Source organism: Aspergillus niger (assembly GCF_000002855.4).
Source record: "Aspergillus niger supercontig An11".
Taxonomy (NCBI): domain Eukaryota; kingdom Fungi; phylum Ascomycota; class Eurotiomycetes; order Eurotiales; family Aspergillaceae; genus Aspergillus; species Aspergillus niger.
The window spans coordinates 765,770-783,433 of NT_166526.1; the positions used below are offsets into that span (position 1 = coordinate 765,770).

General features: G+C 50.9%; 9 protein-coding genes across 9 annotated transcripts; 4 read left to right on the forward strand and 5 right to left on the reverse strand.

Moving 5' to 3' along the window:
• An11g03050 (uncharacterized protein) lies at positions 1 to 2,770 on the reverse strand (the record flags this gene model as incomplete). Its single annotated transcript, XM_059750160.1, has 3 exons — positions 1 to 495; positions 640 to 1,176; positions 1,378 to 2,770. Coding segments are annotated over 3 exons (2,425 nt in total), but the record flags the coding sequence as incomplete, so codon positions are not given.
• Positions 2,771 to 3,401: 631 nt separating this feature from the next.
• On the reverse strand, positions 3,402 to 4,830 carry An11g03060 (uncharacterized protein; the record flags this gene model as incomplete). Its single annotated transcript, XM_001394271.3, has 4 exons — positions 3,402 to 3,692; positions 3,760 to 4,130; positions 4,203 to 4,471; positions 4,529 to 4,830. 4 exons carry the CDS (start codon positions 4,828 to 4,830, stop codon positions 3,402 to 3,404), a joined length of 1,233 nt encoding a protein of 410 aa, XP_001394308.3.
• Positions 4,831 to 5,471: 641 nt separating this feature from the next.
• An11g03070 (uncharacterized protein) lies at positions 5,472 to 7,433 on the reverse strand (the record flags this gene model as incomplete). Its single annotated transcript, XM_059750161.1, has 6 exons — positions 5,472 to 5,942; positions 6,099 to 6,503; positions 6,701 to 6,737; positions 6,810 to 7,040; positions 7,167 to 7,393; positions 7,431 to 7,433. The coding sequence occupies 6 exons, from the start codon at positions 7,431 to 7,433 to the stop codon at positions 5,472 to 5,474; spliced, it is 1,374 nt and encodes a 457-aa protein (XP_059601570.1).
• A 673-nt stretch (positions 7,434 to 8,106) lies between these two features.
• An11g03080 (hypothetical protein) lies at positions 8,107 to 8,941 on the reverse strand (the record flags this gene model as incomplete). Its single annotated transcript, XM_059750162.1, has 5 exons — positions 8,107 to 8,145; positions 8,231 to 8,305; positions 8,347 to 8,461; positions 8,539 to 8,800; positions 8,917 to 8,941. 5 exons carry the CDS (start codon positions 8,939 to 8,941, stop codon positions 8,107 to 8,109), a joined length of 516 nt encoding a protein of 171 aa, XP_059601571.1.
• A 1-nt stretch (position 8,942) lies between these two features.
• An11g03090 (uncharacterized protein) lies at positions 8,943 to 10,226 on the forward strand (the record flags this gene model as incomplete). Its single annotated transcript, XM_059750163.1, has 5 exons — positions 8,943 to 9,103; positions 9,136 to 9,235; positions 9,402 to 9,775; positions 9,832 to 9,902; positions 9,964 to 10,226. The coding sequence occupies 5 exons, from the start codon at positions 8,943 to 8,945 to the stop codon at positions 10,224 to 10,226; spliced, it is 969 nt and encodes a 322-aa protein (XP_059601572.1).
• A 526-nt stretch (positions 10,227 to 10,752) lies between these two features.
• Positions 10,753 to 11,803, reverse strand: An11g03100 (uncharacterized protein; the record flags this gene model as incomplete). Its single annotated transcript, XM_001394275.1, has 3 exons — positions 10,753 to 11,613; positions 11,677 to 11,700; positions 11,762 to 11,803. 3 exons carry the CDS (start codon positions 11,801 to 11,803, stop codon positions 10,753 to 10,755), a joined length of 927 nt encoding a protein of 308 aa, XP_001394312.1.
• Positions 11,804 to 12,723: 920 nt separating this feature from the next.
• Positions 12,724 to 14,302, forward strand: An11g03110 (uncharacterized protein; the record flags this gene model as incomplete). Its single annotated transcript, XM_001394276.3, has 3 exons — positions 12,724 to 13,142; positions 13,190 to 13,248; positions 13,296 to 14,302. 3 exons carry the CDS (start codon positions 12,724 to 12,726, stop codon positions 14,300 to 14,302), a joined length of 1,485 nt encoding a protein of 494 aa, XP_001394313.1.
• Positions 14,303 to 14,663: 361 nt separating this feature from the next.
• An11g03120 (uncharacterized protein) lies at positions 14,664 to 15,706 on the forward strand (the record flags this gene model as incomplete). Its single annotated transcript, XM_001394277.1, has 2 exons — positions 14,664 to 15,319; positions 15,406 to 15,706. 2 exons carry the CDS (start codon positions 14,664 to 14,666, stop codon positions 15,704 to 15,706), a joined length of 957 nt encoding a protein of 318 aa, XP_001394314.1.
• Positions 15,707 to 16,519: 813 nt separating this feature from the next.
• On the forward strand, positions 16,520 to 17,506 carry An11g03130 (uncharacterized protein; the record flags this gene model as incomplete). Its single annotated transcript, XM_001394278.1, has 1 exon — positions 16,520 to 17,506. One exon carries the CDS (start codon positions 16,520 to 16,522, stop codon positions 17,504 to 17,506), a length of 987 nt encoding a protein of 328 aa, XP_001394315.1.
• Between the last annotated feature and the right edge of the window lie 158 nt (positions 17,507 to 17,664).

Below are 17,664 nucleotides of genomic sequence, written 5' to 3' on the forward strand. Positions count from 1 at the left end.
CTATGGTGAAGATGTATACTGATTGGGCTGGTGACGGCATGGTGTTGGCTAGAAGCTGGCGGAAGAAGGCACCCGCGTATGCGGTTGACGTCGGGATGAAGTTTCGTAGCGTCAATGGAGGTGGTGAGGGCATTGGAGCCGGCACATACTGGCTGTGAATGGCGGATAGGGTGGTGGCCTCTACCGCTGTGGAGGAGGGCTGTTGAGGAAGCAAGGCTGTGATGAACATCTGGTATGTTTGGACGGAGACTCGGAAGAAGAGGCAAGATAGTGGAATCACCGGCAAACCTAAACGGCGGGTCAGGTTCTGGTCTGCAAAGGCGTTGGTGTAGTAGTCTTTCGCCAGGATATCCAGGAACCGCCCGTAGATGGCTGGTCGTGTGTTGTTGAATTTGCCAATATAGGCATGTTTTAGCCAATCCACTAGCATTTCCGACCCTAAAACAACCAGGAACGGCCCTAAGACCTGTGCGAGTGTCGGCAAATACGTGTTCACTTGACTAAAGGACGCAATGATGGATGATGGCACAATGGTAAAGGCCTGTGGCAGGATGGATGAGGAGGTCCGGGGAGGAGTCGATAGGGGCGTGCTGTTTGTCCCCGTGGATGTGTATCCTCCAAGACTGAAACTCAAGCTACCAAGGGCGTTGAACGCTCCGGTCTCGACAAGGTTACGCGACGCGATGATGGTAAGCATCAACCAGAGCTGGAAGCGTTCAACCACATCTGCGCAGAGAAGTTGGAACAAGTTTTCCTTCTCGAATTTCTTGAAGACTGTGGACTTGATCTCGACAAACTGGTTCGAGAGCAGCAGAGTAATAAGCGCGTTCGAATACGAATTCACCGCGACGTTCAAGGTCATCACCTGATAAAAGAGGGCCGTTGCGTGGATGACTGTGTATGCCAATGCCAGCAAAAACAGTCCGAATGGTCGGAAGACCTTGCTGCGTCCGTCCGGGCGACGCTCGAGAGCTTCGCGCGAAAACAGACACTCAAGCACGTCTTGTCCAATGGCAGCGAATAGCCGATCGCTGACCTCTAGCACATTGTAGATAACATAAAGTTTGATCGCAGCCTGTCCTCGGATCCAGTGATACATCCGACTTGCATCGAAGCGCATTAACACACAGCAGGTAGCTATAATGAGCAGTCCTTTAAGGATGTCAGCCTTGTCATCTGGCATCAAAGCCGATGGGATGCTCTTCTGCCGCCGGTGCTTATGATGACGCTTGCGTGGTTCTGTGGCCCGATTGCGAGATTCTCGTTCCACTGACCCGTTCTCCTGCTTCTCAGAGGTGGACCTCCCAGGGTCAGCGATTTTCGAAGACTCGTCCGTCGATGATGCTCGGAGTCGCCTCCGCCACACTCGCCCAACACCTTTGAAAATGAATCCTGTCACATAACGAAACTCAACGCCGAGATTGACAGCCCAAGACTCCAAGAGAATGTACAATGCTTTGACAAAACGAAGAGGAAGAATGGTAAACGTATGCAACCAGGAATCGAGACACGCTAATATACCGAACCAGAGAACCCGTTCCAATGCGGGAGGCAACATCAAAAAGTTCATTAGGCGTTCAAGCTTGACTCGAGAAGATTCATATGGGAAATCGCTCATTGCAGAGCGATGAATGTATAGTGGAGACGGCCGACCTGAGGCCAGTTCTAATTGTAGGTATGTCGGAACAGACAACGGAGGGAGAGGAATGGTTGGGGGCATAGGGGACGGTAGAGCAGGCTCAGTGCCAGTGATGTGTGGCGACGGGGTAAGGTGCTTTCCATCTGACTCTCGGCTGAGAGAAGCGCGCTCTTGTTTCCCCCGAGACGTCCAGGTCTGCGTCAGTCGTTCGCTAGTCGTCGGCATGGTTTGCCGTCGCGAATTGGGAGTAGAAACAGCCCGAGAGCCTTGCGGCCGACTCCGAACAGGTTGCTTGGCTGCCGTTGCAGCAGAGACGTCGATAGCAAGATCTTTGTTGGGACGAAGTTTGGGAACGCTATCGCCGGTTACTTTCTGCTCGCTCGGTAGAAGAGTTGCAGATTGGTCAGGCTGCGATGGGGAGATCGCTGCATGCATGCCATCTGACACTGCACGTCGACCATGGTCTGATTCCGGGGGTGCTGCACGATAAGGAATAGACTGAGGGGATGATGCGAGTTCCTGCATCCTGGCCGGAGATAGCTTCACTACCCGCTCCTGCTCCTTATCTTGGTTCCTGACAGGTGATGTGTTTCGCGACCAGCGATGGAAGACGGAAGCCACGTCGGAACCTTCAAAAACATCCACTAAGGAGGTCCTTGGTGTCGTACGATGATCTGCACTGTCCGCACCCTCCAACGAGTGTTCGAAGACCATTCCTAGGGCCTGGTCTGATGGAAGTGCAGGCTGACCGCTTTTCTGGTCGCCGTTCACTGTGGGTTGGCTGGGGAACCTATTTAGTTCGTGGTCGCTGACAAGCGCACCAAACCGGTGTACAGCTTCCTCCCTATTGCTCCGCTCCTGAGTACTCATAGTATCCGATGTTGCTGATCCTCCACGTTGCATATTTCGGCTTAATGTGCCGTTGGCACGGTCCCCGCTATCCGCAGGACGCGATTCCATCGGTCTGCTTTGCTGAAGCTTCTCAATCCCTAAGCTATGACTCTCATGATCCATGCCGCTCGCATGTTCTCTCTTCCGGGGAGATACTGGCGCTTCCTGTCCGCCCGGTGCGGCAACATGGGCGATAGTGTCTGATGCTCGCTGATTGAGATGGCCGGGTAGTTCGTCCATGACTGATATCACTGACTATTAACCATTCTATAGCAGCGCTAATTGGGTATTAACGCTGGTGTCATTATCTGAAAGAGCCTCGAGGGATTCGTCGGCGGGGGTTGGGAAGAAGGCGAGGCCACGGTGGTAGGGGTGGATGATAGTGCCGAGCTGGCTGACTGCGCAACGCGACCAGCGGACCGAAGATTAAGGAGGATTCGGGATCATGCTGTGGGTAAAACTGCAGGCTGTCAATTGGATCCAAATAATACTCTGCCCTTGTTAGGTATGCAGATATCTAAAGTAGTCTTTCGCAGCGACGAAGTTGCTTATCGTGAAAACCAGAAGGAGACCCTGGAGGCTTTGCCTGCGATCCCCGGAACCCCAAGGCGGTCAGCAGCCTGTCATCCCCATCCTTCTTTTCGGTCTTCGGATTTAATCCCTAAGGCCGAGATCGATGAAACAGCAAAGTTGTGTCATTAACTAGTACGGAGTAACTAGTGCCTTTCACATTGTAATCTAACTACAGGTGTGCCGCTAGAGCATTATTGCTTCCTGCATTTCTCAGGGCCTCATCGTCAAAGGGAACACTCTTCGGTCTAGCAGGCAGATCGAGCATATTCAAAGACACGGCCGGGGTAAATGTATCCGCCTATCGTTTCCACAATGCTCCTGGCATCAGCCCTGCATACTTAGTAAGCAGAAACTCTTTCAGCTCCGGAGTATCCATTGAATCCAACTTCTGTCGTTGATGAGTGGTTTTGATAATATCAAAGGTGCGCGGCTCGCGGATGTCCTGCACTCGCTCGAACATCGACTGAATCTCCGCCTGGGAGAGCGGGCCTGAGCCCGAAGCCTGCGATAACGCTGTCATCAAACCATTTACCACAGCCGCGGCGCTTTCTAAAGCCTGATTGCCCCCTTGCGCGGTAATAGGGAGGACCTGTATCGATATCATCTATTAGTTAGTCACAGTATGACGCGGATAGTAGGGGGTTTGGTCTCCTCACCTTGTGGCAGGCGTCTCCAATGGTAATAATTCTTCCCAGGTGCCACTTCTTGTAGACAAACTCTGGAATGGGTGTATATGTTGTGCTCAACTGACGCTCGCAGAGATCAGACAGGCGAACATCTGGCGTGACCTGGTCATTCCAATGCTTTTGGAGCGTGCGCTGCTTATCTTCTTCAGTGAATTGGGGGATGTCAGCGCCACAGTATGTCTGCTTCATCTTCTTCATCAGGAACCAATAGACACGGTCAGCAGGACCAGCGCCTAGCACATATGAAAACCCTTCGTTCGTCACGAATTCAAGTGAGCGACTGGGGAAGCCTGCGACGGGATCAGACATCCCAAAGATACAACTGTAAGCGGCAGCAACCTCTGCATTATGCCAGATCGGTTAGAGAATATCACATCCTATCCATGGAAAAACAAGTGTGATGCTCAACTGACTGTCTTCTTCCGCATAATCCTTGCTCAGCCCAAGGACTTTGGCGTATCTAGCCATTTCCTGCCTCAGCTTGGAGTGGGTACCGTCCGTTCCAACGATAATATCGGCAGAGTACGTTGAGCCATCAGTTGTGACAACATCAACACCTTCGTCGGTATGCGTGACACTGGCCACACGCTTGCCAGGCAAAACCTTCGATTTGTCCGCAATGTTGTTGTACAAAACCTCTAGGAGAGACTTCCTATCCATCCAGACATAAGTATACCCATGCCTGTCATCTGGTAAGCAAATCATTCAACACTTGAGGGAGAAAGCACGAGGGACACACTTCTCAATACACGCCTCAGCCAATCCTTCGTCCATCCCCCAGAGTATCTCTCCATCAGGCTTCCGAAAGTGAACTTGGTCAGCGCCTGCCGAACATTTCTGCAAATCCTCATAGCATCCCAACTGTTCAATAAGGCGAAGGCCATTGGGAGCTAGGGCAATGCCAGCGCCAACAGCAGCGACGACATCTGGGTATGCTTCTAGAAGCAAAAAGTCAATGCCATGCTTCTCCAGCATAAGTGCCAGAGAAAGCCCGGCAACACCGCCTCCTGCGACAATAACTTTGCATGGTCTGAGAGCCATTGAATATATTCTACCTACCTCAGGAAACGGGTGGACGCCGCTGGATACGATCAACAAAGAATGAGAAAAGGGGCCTAACAGAAGCGAACAGCGGTTGGCTTTATAACGGCTATAGCTAACAAGCACCCCTGTCAAAGTATACGGCCGCACGCAGTAATTGGTAGGCTCGCCTATATCTAGTGGCGAAGCCGTCAAACTTGGTATGCTGTTCGTAACCCCATTAGTGCTTACATGGGGTCGCCTAATCCCTACCAAGTGGACTGATGTGAACAGTTATAGGCAGTGATTTGCGGAAAGAGGTAACAAAGAAAAGTCCATGGTTTCTACCGCAACGGTACTCACTACGTTACCTGCTACTCATGATGGAATTACCCATTCAATTGTTGTAAACGTGTTTGCCGAGGCGGCATATCCGGCTGGTGAAGTTTAATTCCAACAATAGACACAAGCTGGACGCCTCAACTCCACTGTGGAAAACGTCTCGCTACATTCCTGGGCGCCAAGCAAAACCTTGTCTGGCGAGTTACTTAATCTGGGCCGCCAAAGGGAATGACTCATCACATTGAATGTGCTAGGAATTGGGATGGAAACAAAGATTGAGTACTCTTGGCTGCTAATCTTCCAAACAGTCTTCTTCTGTTCTAAGATGCAGGGTGGTAGTTATATGTACTTCCCATCATCTCCGATATCCTAGCCCGCGTGTCCAACTCCGTCGGCGCCTGTTGCATTCTGTGCGGAACATGGTCCTCTTGTACAGGTCCTTTGTCCATATAGAAACCCTCTTGAGCGTTAACAGCAGCCGTAGACGCTGTTAATCTCCTGCTCCTCTCCCAGAGCGCCCACACGGCAGCCGACACGGCCAGTACTCCCAGTGGCACACCCACGCCAGCTCCCACAGCCGTCGCATTAGAGCTACAGTGCTTCTCACTGCTCGAACAAGTCGTTGACGTGGCTAGCACTGTCTCGGTGGAAACGGTGTTTGTCGAAGTGGAACTAGCATTACTAACTTCCGTGACATTCTCCAGCAGGGCCCGCCCGAGAATAATTTCCCCATTGTTTAAAGTAAACGCCGTGTCGCCATCCACGCACTCCGAAGACCCGTTGTTCTTGACCTGAAAGCCGCAGCAGTATTGTGAATCTCCGGAGCTGTCAGTTCCGATGCCGATAATGGGTGCGCCGCCGCTGGGGTTCTTATCCACTGTTGGGTACGCTTGTAAGTTGGTGCACGGTGAAAGATTTTAGGTGGTGGAGGAAGCGAGACGACTCACCGCATTGCGTCGGACAACCACTACCCCAGTTTTCGTCCGTACAGGAGCCCCGGTAGAAGACATATGGCTGGGCTCCGACTCCAACGCAGTAGCCATTGGACATGCAGATCGCATCGGAGTCGCAGCAATAGGTCGTATCAGCGGAGGTGCAGGGGACGTTTCCGGTGGCAATGGATTGGTCGGGGTGGTAGCATGTGCGGGCGGAGGAGAGAGAGATGAAGAGGGTAAATGTGAGGGCGAAGATGAACATGGTGAAAGTATTATCGTAGGGTGGTGGGATGTTATGTTTGTTCGAGTAGAATTTGTGGCATCTTGGGCAGGAGAGTGCACGACGCTGGATACGAGCGGCTGAATGAGTTGATAAATAACTTGCAAAAATCCTGCCTTGATTGTTGAGGGATCTAACTAGGCTTGGGGATAGTCTTCGTATTTCTTGGCTAGTCCGTTTGTTAGACAAGCGGGCTAAGAGGGCTCTATACTAAACCTCGTTGTCCCGCTGGACTAGTCACGGCTTAGAGAGGGTAATATGAGAATGCGCACCAGCAGCGCTCTTAATTTCTTGGATTGCGGAATAAATCGCACGTATTTTGAATATTTCATACAGCATTGGAGATTGTCTGAGTATCTTGACGAAGAGTCCTAAGACATTTCAGCGTTGCGCCCAGAATCTGATGGCAAGGCTTAAGCCAAACTACAGAGCTAGAAGCTTACTCTAATCGAAACTTGACAGTAGTTATCGCCAATAAGGTCGGATGACCCGAATCCTTCCACAACTTTCGCATTTTAGCGCGGTCTCGGCTCGAGAGTGGGGGCCTCGCAGAGTCATGGTGCGGGTTGCAGTGGCCACATACACATATCAGGCCTTCACGGGTCCACGCCGTGGTGCATGAAGAATCATTCGTGGTGCATTTGCCATAGCGCCCACACTCTGTTTTCGTAACTCTGGTTGATGCGAGTCCAACGATATATTCTAATGCTTGAAGAAGTTGTTTCCGGCGCAAGGTTCGAGAAGCATTGATAATGATTTAGATCAACTCGAACAACAGCTAGGGGATCGATTCATCATACTTGAGGCACTCGCTCGGTGGTCGTCCGAAAGAAGGTGTTTTCCAGGGGAAGATCCCGTAGATCGCTTGCTGCCAATCAGGTGATCCAGCCACGCACTGTACTATGAGGAGAATGGCCTCATTTCCCCTTTTCCGCTTGTTGGCCTTACTGTCTTCAGTCGGCCGTTGCGATCGAAGCCAGGCACGATATCTGTTTTGCGACTTCATAATATGTCCGAACGTTATGAGCTAGTGTTCTCCATTAACGCCTTTGCATTCTACCAACCATATTGGTGGAACTATTTGCGCCCGTTAATGCTGCACGATCGATATATGGTGTAAATCATCGCAACCGTGTACCACTCCCCTGGGTTCATAGTGTTGCACAATACCAACTCACTATTGATCTGAGGTTGCACAATTGATCCAACGGCGTCCAAAGATGAGGGATCGCGCTTTTATATTATTGCCTATAGCTCTCTGATAAAGAGAGATCGATAGTGAACAGAGAGGGCTGATCACCGAAACATGGAAATGAAAAGGAGATATTATGATTCTGATTATTGACGTCCGGTCTTCAATAAGGAGCAGCACACTGCATTAAGGAGAAGATAAGGCCAGTTCGAATGTGGACAGGGAATGCTGACAGGTCTACTGCAGGCCGAAGACGACAAATTAGGCAGATTCTGATGACTGCTCATGATCCCCCATGAAGTGGAGTGCGTTGATGACGGATAACGGCTACCAGAAATAAAGGAACTGTTGGAATAGTACGAGGCAAAAGATGCGTCTTATGTGCGGATTGAAACCCTGGGTGATGACTACGTGGTAAATTAAGGACCTTTAGCCGCAATACAGAGATTTTGAGGCGTGACCGTTACATACGCCTGATAGAACTCCAACACTAGGGAATAATGAGACGATGGAATCGGAGAATTAGCAGGCCATCAATTCGAGTGACGCTAACGCGCTTCACGATAGCAAGCGAAATTAATAGCTCGCTTATCCCGCCAAACAATGCCACATTTTCCTATAATCAGAGCCACAGCGCGGAGAAATCCAGAAAATTCTTTATCTTCAATTTACCAGCTGAAGAACCCGAAATTGAGTCTTGAACTGCATGAAAGTGGAGTAGTTCGGCCATATGAGGATGCATCGCATCTGGAAGTTGATACATCCGATCCGTGCGGTGCCTGGCAAACCTTATCAGCCACGCGAGATGGTGCTGTGCCACGGATACAATTGGCTTCGATACTGCCGGCTCTTGTCCAGGTTTTCGGCATCCTACGAAGCAAGGGCTGCAGCGCACAGACAAAGCTGCAACTACCGTACCTCGTTAGCCTGTCAGTCTATCACTTGGCAGGGGGTTCAACGGTGTCTCAAGTGACTGATACATGTCGAATCCGAGTCCAGAGGGTACCCCTCTTGGTTGCCTTGGAGTCCCTGCCCTCTCTGTTAGAGGGCGAACCGACGTACGGAGCAAACACCCCTTCGTGATCTTCACCAGCCCTGGGCTCGGTGTCTTCGAAAATGGACATACAGAGCCCCTGGCTGGCCTGTCATTGGCTCTGCCCTGGAACAGGATGTGATGTATAGACACCGAATGTGTAGCCCCATGCAGATCAGGATACATCCAACGTCCCTGGAGAACCAGCCCTTCTCCCTACCCAAAAATAGTCCTGTCAGAAAGTATTTATGAGTTCGTTGGTCTGCAGTTTGCCTCGATTCCAAATACCTACAGCCACGAACCATCCATCACCTGCAGTCTTTACCGGCCCATACTCTATCCTTGCCCATAATGTCGCTAGAACAAGTGTCAGGTGGAGGCACCGAGGGTGACTTTCAGCACCCAAACGAGAACTTACGTCGGTCGACCATCATTGCACTTTATTTTGCCTTTATTATGTCCACGGTTGCCGTGGCCCTACGCCTTCTCGCGAGAAAGATCACTGGGTCAAGGTTGTATCTGGATGACTATCTTATGATAATAGCTTTGGTATAGCCGTCGCTTGTATCCTTTCCGAAATTCACGCTAACTGGTCACTAAAATTAAGCTTTTCAAATATGGCTGTTCGATCGGTGTCACAATCCGTAAGTTATTATCACCCAAGATTGCCCACGATAAGTCTAACCGTTACAGTTTTATGGAACGGCCTTGGATGCCACATCACGATGATCCCGCAAAAGAACCTGACGGTTTACTTTCAAGTCCGTGTCTCCAGATCCTCATCCCATGGTTATCACTAACCACAAACAGATCGGATGGTCCAACTCCTTCGTTTACACACTCTGCGTCATGTTCATTAAATTGTCTATCCTGGCGGTCTATAAGCGACTATTCGCTGCTAGGAGCATGAAAATTGCTGCCAACATTGTTGCCGTGATTGTCGTCCTCTGGGCCGTGAGCATCAGCATTGGCGGTGTTCTGAACTGTGTTCCGGTTCAGAAATTCTGGGATCGCGCGGTCCCGGGACACTGCGTCAATACTGTGGCCTACTACTACGGCCAGCAGATTCCCAACATCCTCACAGATGTGGTTCTGCTCATCATGCCGCTGAAAAGCGTCTGGGAACTACCCATTTCCAAGACTCAACGGTTGTTGCTGTCGGGGGTGTTTCTGGTCGGAATACTGTATGGCCCCGATTTCAGAATCAGCAAAAGGATTGTCTCGTATTGACCTGATTTAGGACCCTGATTTTCGACATCTTGCGCCTGGTCGCGATGATTGAGCTGACGCAAGCCGGTCCAGATATTACCTGTGAGTACATGTTTTTTTTCTCCTCTGCCCTCACATACAAGGCGCTAATGATCCCTCATAGACAACCAAGTCCCAGTCGTCGTGTGGACATGCATGGAGGCAGCAGTGGGAATCACAGCGGCATGCATGTCTCATATCCGACCTCTTTTCAACCTCAAGCTCTGGTCTCGAATTCGCTACTCCGGCCAGGAACCTGGAAAGGGATCGACCAACTCGTCCGAAGAGGGTTTCTCTTCTTCCGACCGAACCCTCTTTGATCCATGCGGAACCCAGACTACCATCTCCGCTGGCCACGAAGTGCACGCTGAGCATGAGAAGCCATGAGGTGTTCCTACGACGGCTATCGAGCAGTATCAAAATCTAAGGTCTTATCATCATTCGTGGAGGATTTATATGTTGGTCATGTAATGCCTCGAATTCTTGACGCATCTTTTTCTGCATGTCTTATGTTACGATGAAGGAAGCTCTTAATATTCGTGAGATGTATATAGTTAGTGAATTATTAATGCACAATGTTATACCCTTATCTTCAAAAGTGCTTTGTTCGATGTGTGTTTAGTCTCTTTGACCTGGAGGAAACGTCAAGCAAATATATTTAGTATGGTTGTATTAAGTAGCTCCAGCCTAGAAGAATTGATAGTAATCGGTCTCCAAGAATTGCAAATCTCGCTCACTCCTGCCTCATGACCCCGAATTCCCCTTTCTCCAATGTTTCAAATCCCTCCCTTACTTGCAGTTAACCTTGGAAGTGAAGATCCCCCGCTTTAATTTCACCCGCATCACCCCCTAGCATGACCGACCACCTCAGACAGACAGACAGACAGACACCACCAGCCACCCTATCCCTCAATCATCCTGACAAGAGATAATTGTGGGGATCACCCTCCTCGGCATAAAACCGACCATCAGTAAACCAAGAATGTCTCAACGCGTCTGCAGCACTAACCCTCCTCTCAGGCTTCAACCTCAACATTTCCCTCACGAGGGCCATTCCATCTTCTTCCATCCTAGGCATCAGTGCCCACAAGTCCTGCTCCACATACAGGGGGAAATCCGCCCGATACTCAGGGAACCTAGACACACCAGGCCACGACGTCTCACATGGGGTTCCCATGACCTTAAAAATCTTCTGCAGTTGGTCCTCGTTATTTGATCCGGGGAACAATGACCGGCCCATAGACATCTCTGCGATGATACATCCAATGGACCATATGTCGATACTTGTGCTGTAGCTTCGACTCCCTAGTAACACGTCTGGCGCGCGGTACCACAGCGTAACTACTTCATTGGAGAAGGTGTTCACCGGGATACCGAATGCGCGGGCGAGACCGAAGTCTGCGAGTTTTAGTTGCCCCTTGTTGTTAACGAGAAGATTCTGGGGCTTGAGGTCGCGGTGGAGGATGCGGTTTTCGTGGCAGAAGGCGACGCCGCGGAGGAGTTGGAATGAGAAGGATTTGATGACGGAGGGTTTGAGCTGGCCGCCGTTGGTGTCCATGTAGCGTTTCAGATCTTTGTCCATGTATTCGAAGACGAGCATGAGCTTGTTCTCAGCATGGATGACATCGTGGAGGCGGAGGATGTTCTCGTGGTGGAGTTCTTTCATTAGGGAAATTTCGCGGATCGCCGTCGAGGGTGTGCCTTCTTCTGTGTCGAGGGCGATTTCTTTGAGTGCGACGAGCTCACCAGTTTTGGTATTGCGGCCTTTGAAGACCTACATGTTTCCGTGCTGTTAGGTGAGGAGGGAGTGGGAATTCATGATGGGGGGTGGGGGTACCGTGGCGTAGGTGCCTTCGCCGAGCTGGGGTGGTTAGCGGTTGTTCTGTATGGGGGCTGTTGCTGGGAGTGGGTGTGGCGCTTACCTTTTCCAGCTGTTGGAAGGAGTTGGGAGACGTTCGTGTCATGGTGGTGGTGAGGGTGTAGCTTTTGCAGCAGTAATGGGTGAGGATGGTGGTGGGTGAGTTTATCGGGAGAATGCAGTAGTTGAAGGATCGACTGCAGCGACCTGACTGTCAGGCACAAACCCCGCCAAGTTTCCCTGCTGATGACATCGCCTGTGCACTGAATGTCGTCTAGGTCGATAAGGTAACTATTGCTAATCCCCGGGCCATTAGGCCCGCGGGTGCGGAAGAGGATGGCTGCGGAATGACATTCATTGGTGGACGGGATCTGGTCGGAGGCCTTAGCTCAGGCTGGGGGTGGAGGGAAGTGCGTATGTCGTCTGACGAATCCGTAGAAGGCCAGAGTGGTGAAGCTGCGTTGTGTATACTAAGGTTTCTACAGCAGGAATATGTATGTATGGCGGCTTGGTTGATCTGATCGCGATATACTTTGGACCCCTTAGGCATCACCGAGATGTCAATCGCCGAATGGGGATGGACCTCGGTACTTCCATTTCGGGTATCGCCATGCCCCGATCCAAGGGACAGCTTCAAGGGCTATTCCACTCTTCTGTTCTTATTTTTGGGCGATGGCAAGCCAGTTGCATCATTCGGTCCCAGCAGCGAATGAAGATGGTCGTCCCCATGCGATCATCTGCATTGTCGGTGTGGAGTGACAATTGAAAGGGGCAGGAAGATCTGGAGGCTGAGAGGGCGAGTTGGAGTCGGTCTTCTGTCCGAGCGAGGAATCCCCGCATTTGGTCTCCATCTCCAGCTTCGCTCCTCGGCTGCTTCTTTTCTCCTTGTCTTCTTCCTGTCTTAACCTTTCTTCTTCTTCCCTCTTTATCTTCTCTTCAATCTACGGGTATTTACTTTGACTTCAATTGCCTCTCATCTGCTTCTAACCTCTCGACTCACCTCTTGCCTGTCTACAACCCCGCATTATGGTCAGCGCCGTTCGCGTCGCCCCTTCGGCTGCCAGCAGAGCTCGCAACCTGCTGCGTACCGTTCAATACACCCATCCTCCATCATGTCCTTGCCATTCTAATCCCAATCACCACCATCACCATCGCTCTCCCACACTAGGCGACCATGTGCGTCGTCATATGGCCACCCCGGTCGACCCCTCCCGTCAAAAGGAATATGCCTTTGAAATGGCTGCCTCCAGCATCCGATTCGGCCCTGGAGCCACGAAAGAAGTCGGAATGGACTTTGCCAACATGAAGGCAAAGCGTGTGTGCATTGTGACAGATGAGAATGTCGCCAAGCTGGATGCCATGAAACAGGCGGTGGAAGGTCTATCGCGTGAGGGGATTGAGTTCACCGTCTTTGACAAGGTCCGGATAGAACCCAAGGATAGCTCGTTCGTCACCCAGTCGCATCTTATATTTCAATGGCTAATGGCAGCAGTGTCAAGGAAGCAATTGCATTTGCCAAGCCTTACAACCCCGACGCTTTCCTCGCCGTAGGTGAGTATCTTCCCCCAAGTCATCCCTTGATCCGGCTAACGGCGCAGGCGGTGGATCGGTCATTGACACCGCCAAATTGATGAATCTCTACACCGTCTTTCCCGATGCCGATTTCCTCGACTTCGTCAATGCGCCACTGGGTAAAGGCTTGCCTGTTAACCGGCCGCTAAAGCCTCTGGTGGCTGTGCCGACTACAGCAGGTACCGGTTCGGAGACTACAGGTACTGCCATCTTTGACCTCGTGTCCAAGAAGGCTAAGACTGGTATTGCTCATCGCAACTTGAAGCCCACTCTGGGTATCTGTGACCCGCTCAACACACGGACCATGCCGTCGGCGGTCCATGCTTCCTCTGGTCTCGATGTGCTCTGTCACTCGCTAGAGTCATGGACGGCAATCCCATACAATGAACGGACACCTCGTCCGACTAATCCCATCAACCGCCCCGCGTATCAGGGTGCGAACCCTATCTCCGACATCTTCTCTCTGCAGGCGCTGAAGAGCACTGTCAAGTATCTTCCCCGGGCGGTTAAGGATCCCGATGACTTCGAGGCGCAGTCACAGATGCTTCTGGCCGCCACCCTGGCCGGCGTTGGGTTCGGAAATGCAGGCGTTCATCTTTGCCATGGCATGAGCTACCCTATCTCCAGTCAGAACCCGGGCTATAAGCATGCAGGCTATTCAGTGGACCATCCCATCATTCCCCACGGTGTGTCGGTGGCAGTGACCGCGCCGGCTGTTTTCCGCTTCACAGCTGCTTCCAATCCAGAACGGCATTTGGCAGCTGCGGAGGCGTTTGGAGTGGACATCTCGAATGTCAAACGGGAAAGCGCTGGTGAAGTCTTGGGTGAGGCGCTGGCCAACTTCCTGGTCCGGCTGGGTGATCAGCCCCGGGGCTTGAAGGATCTGGGCTTCAAATCCAGTGACATTGACTCCCTGGTGGAGGGCACGATTCCGCAGCAGCGAGTGCTGGCACTTGCACCGACGCTGAATAAGGAGTTGGAGGCAGAAAAGGCCGAGCTGCGGGGATTGCTCGAAGAGTCGCTGGAGTATTAGCTATAAGTGTGTACATAGCCAACTAGTCTGAAATTGCATGATGGTTTCATATCCCAGTGGCCAGGTGCCAAGTGCACTAACCCTGCAGCTTCCCTTGAGATTGTCAATCTTCAACTAACCAAGCCACTAGTCCAATCAGCCGACCTTGCCATGAAGTGTATCGCATCCCCGCATTCTCACCCGCATTCCTGCAACGATCCTCGCCCTTTCCTGCTTATATACCCAACCCCGTCTCCTTCTTTATTACCGTCTCTTTTGGCGCCCTCTCTCCCCTCATCACACCACCACCCTCATCATGAAACACCACAACTACTACCCATCCACCTGCCTTTCCATCCTCCCCTTCCTACTTCCACTCACCATGTCGCACCCCCAACAGAATCTCCTCGCCACCACAACCTCCAACACCAAAGCAGGCAATCCCGTCTTCCCCGGCTGGTACGCCGACCCCGAAGCACGCCTCTTCAACGCCCAGTACTGGATCTACCCAACCTACTCAGCCGACTACAGCGAACAAACCTTCTTCGATGCCTTCAGCTCCCCCGATCTACTCACTTGGACCAAGCACCCCACCATCCTAAACATCACTAATATCCCTTGGTCAACGAACCGTGCCGCTTGGGCCCCGTCCGTGGGCCGGAGACTCCGCTCCTCCGCCAACGCCGAAGAAGAATATGACTACTTCCTGTATTTCTCCGTTGGTGATGGAACTGGCATCGGTGTTGCGAAATCGACCACGGGGAAACCTGAGGGTCCCTATGAAGACGTCCTCGGTGAACCTCTAGTTAATGGCACAGTGTATGGGGCGGAGGCCATTGATGCCCAGATATTTCAAGATGATGATGGCCGGAATTGGTTGTATTTTGGGGGTTGGAGTCATGCAGTTGTTGTGGAATTGGGCGAGGATATGATTAGTCTGAAGGGGGATTATTTGGAGATTACCCCGGAGGGGTATGTGGAAGGCCCGTGGATGTTGAAGAGGAATGGGATTTATTATTATATGTTTTCGGTTGGGGGGTAAGTTTATCTCTGCAGATTTCTGTGTGTTTGAAGAAACAGGCACGGTTCTCGTGGAGATGCTAACACAGCTTGTGTGGGAACAGATGGGGCGATAATTCATACGGAGTCAGTTATGTCACGGCTGATTCGCCGACGGGGCCGTTCTCGAGTACACCAAAGAAGATTCTACAAGGGAATGATGCCGTTGGCACGAGTACTGGGCACAATAGTGTGTTTACGCCGGATGGACAAGATTACTATATTGTCTATCATCGTCGATATGTCAACGACACGGCCCGGGATCATCGCGTGACTTGTATAGATCGCATGTACTTCAATGAGGCTGGGGAAATCCTACCGGTGAATATCACTCTAGAGGGTGTTGAGGGGAGGACTTTATCGTAGTGGGTATATATACTGACCGGGGTATATATTCATATTAATAAGAAGGGGAAGTATTGTTGATAGGATAGAAAGCTGTTTCATGGCGAGAGAATGTATTTAGTTGAAGATGAAGATCTAAAGCTCACCTGAAGCAGACAAACATCCACCAATAACCTGGTGAAGGATTTTCAGAAGGAAAGCATCTGAAGCCTTGCGTTTCTCGAAATACAAATCGTCGCTATAACTGCACGGGAATCCCCTTTACTAATCTCTTTCTAACAGAATAGGTATGGGGTTCCTATACAGCTGAACAGTATAGGGATGCACCTTGAAAGTGACACCGCAAGATAACAGTTTGAGAGAGTGTAATGAAATATCGGGGTCAACTTCGTGGCTATCCAAGTCTCCGAGATCCTCGCAGGAGTGTTCAAGTCTGAGGATCAGAAGGAAAGCCGAGGACAGCAGATGACCTGGTGAAGTGCCTAGCCACGGTGAATGCCTCAACCTGGAGCCAGATGCTTCTCCACCTTCTCACCTATACCTGCCAAAATGCTGTGGAGCAGGGCAATCTCCGGTCATTCATTTGTGGTGCAACACAAGCCAATTGAACCAGCTGTGTGAGTGTACCTAACTCATGGCAGATAGTAATCATAAGTTGTGAAGCTGAATAGATCCCCAGGGAACACTCCGCATCTAGCTGCGCAACTTATCGGAAGGTACATGAACCCATAAAATTGCGGCAACCAGTATATAAGGCCAATGCATCCTACCCCGGGATAAATCTCTACCAAAAGCCATACTCAAGATCTTAGCTTTTCCTGAACCTACATCAGAATGTCAATGCCCAACCCCGAAATCAGATTCCCTCTCGAGGGAAACACAAGGATCGAGGGTGAGGTGAGCAGTGTGCTGGACAAAGCCAACATTCCCAACTTTATCTGGGGTCAAGGTGTTCATCTCATGATGGGCATCAAAGATAAATGGGATACACCAGGCTGGGTAGTCCCAGATAACCTCATTCAATTGGCCGCTCATGTCTTGAGTTGTTCCTTCCACACTGGAAAACCGTATTCCGAACGCGAGCCAGGAGAAAGGAAAACTCCGACGCCGGGCGAATACTGCTTCGAATATGGTGTGTTTAAGGTGCAAGAGATTCATCTTCACAAGAAGAGTAGCCGGTGCCCCAGTTTCCCGGACCCTCCCCTCGGTACACCTGGAAAGAACGATCAGTATTACATGCTCACCTCGGACAGACGACTACCGGTGGAGCATGTTCTCAAGGTGCGCGATATGCCGCCAGAGAACAGCTGGCCCGTAAAAATGCCAGTGCCAGCCAGGTACGTGGAGAGTCTCGTGATGTTCTGCGCATGGAATCTGTCCGTGGTCGATATTCCAGACCCGTGGTATGATATGATGGTTTACCTGGCAAGAGGTATGGGGCTGGATAGCACCAATTATTCATATGTCGAGCCGAAAGAGCTGCAACCTCCCTTCGATAAGTTTATGAAGATACTAGACCATGATGCTAGTAGACACGGCGAGGCTCTCAAAAGTGATCTCTGTCACCGCAAGTCTTATCGTTTCCTGTGCGAGATTCTCATGGCACTGAGGGAAATGAGGCAAGTGCAGCCAAACATGGACAAATCGCTCCGTTACTGGCCACCAATGGAACGGGGGCTAAGGGCCAAATGTCAGGCCATGAAATTGGACTATGAATATCTGCAGGAACCGGACGAAACGCTGATGCTCCATCATGACTTGGTCAGGGCTCTGGCTAGCAAGACTTGGAATTATTCCACAGTTGAGTGTGCGACCACGTAAGGCTCAGATGTTCATGAACACCATGCCATTGACTAGCTAGCATTCAGTCTAGTTAGTTCAGCTGTAATCGCTAAATAGCAATGACAAAATGACAATACAAGAGTATCTATTTCCCATAACCCCTATTTCCAAAGTAAACATTAACCTCAGAATAAACC